The sequence below is a fragment of the Pundamilia nyererei genome, unplaced genomic scaffold (assembly GCF_000239375.1).
Source record: "Pundamilia nyererei isolate P.nyererei 1_Seehausen unplaced genomic scaffold, PunNye1.0 scaffold00314, whole genome shotgun sequence".
In the NCBI taxonomy this organism is placed as follows: Eukaryota; Metazoa; Chordata; class Actinopteri; order Cichliformes; family Cichlidae; genus Pundamilia; species Pundamilia nyererei.
Genome location: NW_005187715.1, coordinates 61,237 through 69,152, shown reverse-complemented (window position 1 = coordinate 69,152; position 7,916 = coordinate 61,237). Strand labels below are relative to the sequence as shown.

At 37.4% G+C, this 7,916-nt stretch overlaps 1 protein-coding gene across 2 annotated transcripts in view; it reads left to right on the top strand.

The window, feature by feature from the left end:
- Positions 1-2,654: 2,654 nt before the first annotated feature.
- nutf2 (nuclear transport factor 2) overlaps positions 2,655-7,916 on the top strand; it is an 8,126-nt gene continuing 2,864 nt past the window's right edge. Inside the window, exons 1-4 of one of the 2 annotated variants that reach the window (XM_005751494.1) lie at positions 2,655-2,741; positions 3,884-4,005; positions 5,997-6,068; positions 6,380-6,478. In XM_005751494.1, coding sequence (XP_005751551.1) covers positions 3,907-4,005; positions 5,997-6,068; positions 6,380-6,478 — 270 coding nt within the window. In that variant the 5' untranslated portion in view covers positions 2,655-2,741; positions 3,884-3,906. Of the gene's footprint in view, positions 2,742-2,880; positions 2,964-3,883; positions 4,006-5,996; positions 6,069-6,379; positions 6,479-7,916 lie in introns of those variants that run through there. The other variant, XM_005751495.1, reaches the window with a different exon arrangement.

Here is a 7,916-nt window from a genome sequence, read left to right as displayed (position 1 = left end):
AAAATACATTTATTTATTTCTGTGTCAGTGGTATTCATCAAGTGTGCATTTAAATGCCTTTTGATTGACTGTACAAATATAAGGAATCCAAGAACTGGCAACTGACAGTAACCCTTTATATTGAATAAAACTCAAACAAATTAGTATATTTTATTTAATTATCGAAACCTATTTTGTGCAATGTAGGTCTGATAAAACCACCCGCTTGGCTGAATGAAACCACCTGCGCTCTCAGACGCAAACGCCGATGTGCAGAGAAAAAATGGAAAAAAGTGTTAGACCTAGATCCACCTCGGTTGTTTTTCAGCAGTTTTTAACCTTTTCTGCATTGAAGGAAGTACTTGATCACTTAAGACAGTCTAATTCCCCACAAGATATTCTTCCTTCTCTCCTCCTTAAAGAAACTCTTCATGTCATTGGGCCTGGTATTTTATTTTAAATACTTCAGTGTCATCAGGTTGTGTACCAGCTGTTTTCAAACATGCTGTTGTGCAACCCATTATTAAGAAGAAAAATCTTGATCCAAATGTGCTTTCTAACTTCAGGCCAATTTCTAAACTGTCTTTTATGTCCAAAATTTTGTGTAAAGTTGTTTTCAAGCAACTTCAGACCTTTTTACACACTCGTGGCATTTGTGAAGTGTTCCAGTCTGGTTTTAAATCTCGTCACAGTACTGAGACTGCGCTTTTACGAGTTTTTAATGATCTTCTTTTAACTGTAGACTCAGGTTGCTCTGTTGTTTTACTCCTTTTAGATTTGACTGCCGCCTTTGACACAGTTGAACACGTAGTTGGTCTAAAAGGCACGGTTTTATCTTGTTTTAAATCATATTTATCAGAGAGGTCATTTTCTATTAAAATTGGGCAATACTCCTCTTCCTCCGCCCCTATGTGTTGTGGTGTGCCACAGGGGTCTGTTTTGGGTCCAACTCTGTTCTCCTTATACATGCTGCCTTTGGGATCTATTTTTAGGAAATACAACATTCCCTTTCATTGTTATGCTCATGACATCCAAATTTACTTCCCTTTGAAACTGGGTGTCTCTGTCCCACTGCAGCCTTTGCTTAACTGTTTACATGATGTTAAAGACTGGTTAACACCGAATTTTCTTACACTAAATGAAAATATGACTGAAGTTATGGTTTTTGGAACTCATGCCCCTTTGAACAAGTTAACTGATACCCTCAATCCTCTTGCTTCTAATCTTTCTCACACTGTAAGGAATCTCAGAGTGTTTTTAGATAGCTCCTCTAAATTAGAGAAGCAAGTGTCCACAGTTGTGAAAACAAGTTTTTATCGGTTACGTGAAATTGCCAAAGCTAAGCATTATCTTCCTAAGAGACCTAGAAACACTTATTCATGCCTTCATCACCTCTAGACTGGACTACTGCAATTCTCTCTATTTGGGTCTTCAACACTCACTTCTTCATCGCTTGCAGTTAGTCCAAAATGCCGCTGCACGTCTTTTAACAGGTGTTAGAATGTAGGAACACATCACTCCAGTTTTAGCAAATTTACACTGGCTCCCTGTAAAATATCGTATTGATTTTAAGATTCGTGTACTTACTTTTAAAGTTTTAAATAATATGACGCCTAGTTATTTCAACGAACTCCTCAACATGTATGACTCCCAAAGAGCACTGAGATCTTCTAGCCAGATGCTCATAGCACAACCAAGGTCTCAATTGAAGCATAGAGATCGGGCCTTCGCAGTAGCAGCACCCAGACTCTGGAATAATCTGCCAGAGGAGATTCGTACTTCGTCTATTCAGTCTTTTAAATCGCATCATAAAACTCACTTTTTTACTTTGGCTTTTAATTCAAGTTCAGTATGAGTACCATCAGGCCTGTTTTATGTTTTTATTGTTAATTCACTGTCTTCTTATTTACCTGTATTTGTTTCTAATTTATTTATATTTGTTTCTCTATCACAATCGGTTAAAAACAAGTGTTTTTAACCGATTGTGAAGCACTTTGGTCAACTCTGTTGTTTTTAAATGTGCTATACAAATAAATTTTGAATTGAATTGATGTTTTTACCAAACCAGGGTGTGTCGGTTTGTGGATCTATTTGCGGTGGCCTTTACTGCTGTTGACTGCAGAAATAAATCGTGTTTGGGTAAAAAGCCTTGCTTATGCCTTTTTTCTCAGTCTGGTGGACTCAGCAACCTAACCTAAGAGAACAATGAAGGCACAAGTTACAAATGACTAAATCTGTTTTGTGCTGCAATTTGATGTAATTTTAAAAGCAAATGTAATGTAATGTAAGTGTTCTTGCTGGACAGTCGTGACTGTAGCACATTTAATCTTTGTACATCAAATAAAATAAAACCATTTTTGACTTACCATTTTTATTGTCTCTTACTCCATGGGTTTTTCTTGTTTTTTTCACTTCAGAAATCATCAAAACGTGTGATTTGGACATAATAATAATAATCATAATAATAATCATAATACATTTTATTTGAAAGCGCCTTTCAGAACACTCAAAAACACTGTACACAGTAGAATAATAAAAGCAACATAAAAGCAAGCAGTTTACACAATCATAAATGACATGACACACTTCTGAATATAGTATGTATCAGAATGTGGCTGTATTATGTAAAAGGCGACAGACAAGAAAATTGAGCATACTACAATCCCCATAATGCATCGGGCCTTTTACGGCTTTTTGTACGTACCCTCGTAGCGGAGTAGACATTGCACTGTGCGATCGTGCAGCCGGCCTCGGCGTAAGAGGTAAGTTTTTATTACTAGTTTTTATGGTGCCCGCTTACAAAATAGTGAATGGAAACATGCTCGAAAACAAAAAGCACTAGTTTAATCTGACATTCGAAAAAGCCCGAGGCGGTATAAGTTGTTAAATCGGTTGCTATTGGCCGGTTTGGGGCTAACGGTGGACACGCCTATGTAGAGTAGCTGCTTCGGTGTTCCAGAGCTGTACGCGCGGGCCCGCAAGAGGTATGAACACTCAAAGCAGACGGGGTATTTTTAGCAACTGGTGAACAGGCCACTACCAGCTGGCCGATCAGCTAACGCCTGGAAATATAATTTATCTGACGCCTAACATTGGCTGGCGAGGAGACATGCTACGTATGTGAACTGTCTGTGCTAGCACAGGCTGAGTCAACATTAGCAAACATGACACAAGCTAGCAGCAGCTAGTTAGCTAGAGTTAAGTAGTTAAAAATTAGCTTTTACGTACATTAACGTTACTTGCTCATATTTCCTCAATCCCCCTTTACTTCTGACTATATTTACGGGGGCCCTGAACAACTTATGTGTGGTCGCAATTCGGGGTATGCTGCTCGCAGTCTACTGCTAATGTGCAGAGCGCTCGGATTGTTCCAATAGCAGCCGTGTATCGTTATGTGGGAGCACATGACTTGGGCTGTCAGTGTCACCCGAGCGGAGGGATCCGTTGCAGTAAAATATACTTTGGCTTATTCAGTTAAGTAATTTTAACATTTATTTTTCTCAATGAAATGGGATCTATATGCTATTTTTTTTGGAGTCTTTAGTTAAAAACATATTTTTCTTTTAAAAAAAACCACAAAAAAAAAAAACAGAAATCAAAACAATGTGTGTACTGTACAGTTTATTGTACTGTTTGCTGCTTTAAGAGCTTGATTCTATAAAACATCCCAGAATACTGTCTTGAATTATGGTAGTGAGGGCTGTCCAAGAGTTTTTTCAGAAATCTGAAGCTTATGTTGACATCTGGTGACTATAAATTAGTTTTGATATAAGTGGGAGGCTGCTGCTGGTGGTGGTGGTGCTGTTGTTGTTGTTGTTGTTGTTGTTGTTGTTGTTTTTTCTATGAATTGCCCCTTTTCTTATCTCATTACGTTTGTCTGATTCGCTCTCTCCCACACGCTCAGTGTGAGTTGCAGGGTGATTCAGGATGGTGGACCAGCCTTTGTGGGAGCAGATAGGATCCAGCTTTGTGCAGCACTACTATCAGATGTTTGACTCTGACAGATCACAACTGGGATCTATATATGTGAGTTGGACTTGTCTTATGTAGGTGTTTATGAGTAAACTTTTGCTGTAATAATCTCACTTTCCTTAATTTTGAGTTTATAATCCTAATGATTTAGGTATTGTCCAGTCAGGTCACTTTATGTATATGGCACATTTTAAAGTGTTTTACAATTACAAACACAGCTTGCATAACAGACAGGGAACATATTAAAAATTATAATTGAGAAATATGTCAGACAACAGTTAAAAAATTAATAAATAGAAGTGGCAGACAGTTCGAGAGCCCAGGGGCAATATTTGCAAAGTTTTGGTCGTTTTTAGTTTTTATGTGAGAAAAGGACACCAAGAGAAGTTATTGTGATGATGACCTCAGTGACGTGATGTGGAGTTAAAAGATCTGTAATATATTTGTTGAGCTAATCCACAGAGGGCTTTAAAACAAATAATGTTTAAATATATTTAAAACTTTGCAGGTTGCCAGGGCAGCTTAGCTAAAACAGCTTTGCTCACTCTTATGAGATGAGCAGCTGCGCTTTGAACCATCTGTAAATGAAAGAAAGTGCAATTGGGCAATCCTACACACAGGGAATTGCAGTAGTCCAGCTGAGAGGTGATAAAGGCATGGATAACGCTTTAGTTCTTTAGATACAAAACTAGTTTTCGTTTAGTGATGGTTCTCAGTTGGTGAATGTTGTCAAGCAGCTTTTGACAGAATTCCTGATTTGATTGTTAAAAGTTAAGGAAATTAAAGCACCAAGATTTTTAATGACAGCATCGACATATCTGGATAAATGAACAAGTAACTCAGTGAAGATGTTTGTGGGGCTGGGGGGGCTGAATAAAATAGCCTCAGTTTTGCTGTCATTTAGTTCTAAACAATGCAGCAAGACTGATTCAGAAAACATGGTTAATGAAAAGAATAGTGTTTTCTAAAAAGTCCTTCGTTTTTGTGTTGATTTTTACCCCAAATCCCTCCTGTCTACGTAGTAGCATGTTTTGTTTAGTTCACTTTTTTTTAATATGCACACATGAAAATACATTTCCAGTTTAAGGGAATTCACTGTTAGGAAGCATTTTAAAACATAAAGGTGTAAAAGTTTCTAGAGCCAGTGAATAATTGTCCAATATTGACCAGAATATATCTGGATTTTGATAATCGAGCAGGTCTAGACATCAGCCTTGCATTGTCAGACTTACTCCTGAAGTTGTGATGATGCTTGTGGTCATGATGATTATTATTTGGAAGCATGTTGTTTTCACTCGCACATACCATGCACATTTGCAAGCCATGGATCTTTGGATTGAATTTTTTTTCCCTCTATAGTTGAGAACTTGTGATTATATAATTACAAAGTGCTGCCAAAAGCACAAAGGTAAACAGCTTGTCAATAAGTTCTTAGTTTAGTTGACAGAAACTGTCACATTTTGTGTTCTTTGACTCCATCTTTTCAAATGTGTGGAACTTCTGTTGAAAATGTTTTTATTTTTATGATGAAATTGGTTTGTGTATATAATAAAATCTGTCTTGAAACAAAAATAAGCAGTCTTGTCTATACATTGTACAGGTATTATTCAATAATCAGAACATTGAGTAACCCCTAGCTTTAGCCCTGTGTCATTATATGGCCCTCGGGGCACTCATTCTATGAGTGATTTAATGAGTAGGAAAATGAGTCTTTTTCTATGTGCTGTGTTCACATTCCTGATTTGGGGAAAAAAAGGTCTCAAAAAGGAAAAGTCATTAAACAAACCTACTTATTAAAATGATTGTGCAGGTTCCGTTTTATGAATCAAAGCATTTACATAAGGCACTTTTTAACATCAACGCAGCCCAAAAACCCTGACAAAATAATTACGTTGGTTGTAACAATCTGTGATTTTAAACTGTACATGTCAGTGTCTAATTGATGATGTTTTAAGGAATCTGCTGAGTCATGATGTGGGTTTTCATCTGCACATTACATCCTCTTCCACTTCTGTGCTGATCACTCTTTCCCACTGTCTACACAGATCGATGCATCATGCCTTACGTGGGAAGGACAGCAGTACCAGGGAAAAAGAGCAATTGTCGAGAAACTCGCTGTGAGTACATTTGCTAACCTATTGTCTTATACAGAGGTCACATGCATGCAACAGGTGGTTAGTGGCTTAAGTGAGATGTGTAGTGGCAGTGTAAGCTCATGCACACTAGAAACCAGGTTAAACTGTGATATGTGGTCATTAAAAGAAGATGGCTAATGTACACAGCTGTAGTGATTATCAAATCTCTATATGTAACATTTATATCAAAATAGTTTGGAATACTTCAGACACATCTTAAGTAAATGTTTTCACTGCCTGATATACCTGTATTAATCTTTCTCTTGTGTATCTTCATTATCTGTTTGGACCAGAGTCTCCCATTTCAGAAAATAGCGCATAGTATAACGGCGCAGGACCATCAGCCAACTCCAGACAGCTGCATCTTGAGTATGGTTGTAGGACAGCTTAAAGTAAGTAGCACTATCATGATGTCATTGAATGGAGCGTGACAGGATTCACTGTTTTACAGCTAAATTGTCACACATTGAGCTATACAGTAAATGAGGTTGTTTCCCTTATTCTTCCAAGATCTGATCAGTGCTTCTTAATTTAAAATTACAATTTATAGGTTGAACATGATGAGAAAGATTTTAGTGTGTGAGCGTGTGTGTGTTTAATGTAGAAACTGGATTTGAAGCACTTTTTAGGCAAAAATGTTAATCCAGTAAATGATAACGTAACTTTCAACTGACTTTTTGTTCCCATCATGTTGGCAGTTGGTGGTACCCCAGTCAGTTTTCTTCATTCTCTTCAGCTGAACTGGGTTCAAACTACGGATCTTTTTTTTCTCTCTCTCTTCTTTTTCTTAAGGAGAAGAAATGAGACTTGTCGATAAGTCTAAAAGTAAGAAAGCGCTCAGAAAAGTAAAAATTGAGGAATATTTAATTGTTGAAGTGAAACATTGTCCATACAAATATTACATATAGTATCCCTAAGAGTAATTTGAAATCATTTACCGCATTCAGTTCAGATTATAAAGGCCACTTCAAGAAATATTAATATAGTTCCAGATGTCCCCTAAATATTTCATATATTTCATGTTTTGGTCCAAAATACAATTCTGATTTTTGTTTGTTTGTTTTAGCCATGATATATGCCTCTAGTATAACTAATTTACTCCCTAAAGAGCTCAGTCTTTAACAGTGCATGTCAGTGTCTGTGTTTTAGTTTTTCTGTTGTCCGACAACAATAACAGATATTTTTAAATGAGAAAAAATTTACTGTGAGTTCAGCTGTGTTAAAATGAGTGTCGGATGTAGGACAGAAGCAAACCAATGCACATGGCTAACAGAAAGCCAGCTAAGTTTACTGGCACTGAAGCGCATAAAACCACATAAACTCAGAAATACACACCCAGTACCTCTCTGCTGGTTGTAAATCACTCCTTGCACAATTTGTGCTCAATTTATAGTCTTCCCTCAAAATTAAATTTTTCCTCAGAGCTCGTGTGTGTGTGTGCGCGTGCGTGTGTGCGCGTGTGTGTGCGCGCGCGCGCGCGTGTGTGTGTGTGTGTGTGAGAGAGATCAAAGTTAATAATTATGTTAGATGTTAGCCCCACTAGGAAACAGCAGGGTGGTTCTGCTTCTGTGGGGACACTTTGATCTAAAGTATTTTATAGGATTTTCAGTTCTTCGGGTGATGGGAAATTTGGTAATTTTTCTTATTTTTAAGCTGTATTTAGCATATCTACACGCCCAGGGTATCTTTGTGTTATCTGGATTCACTTACCCTAACAATGGCAGTAAGGGATGACTGATCACAGAAAGCTGGGCTATTAACACAGTGTTTACCAATTTAGACTGTAATTACTTGAATAGGATGGTGTTGGCAGCATTTGATCTGACACAA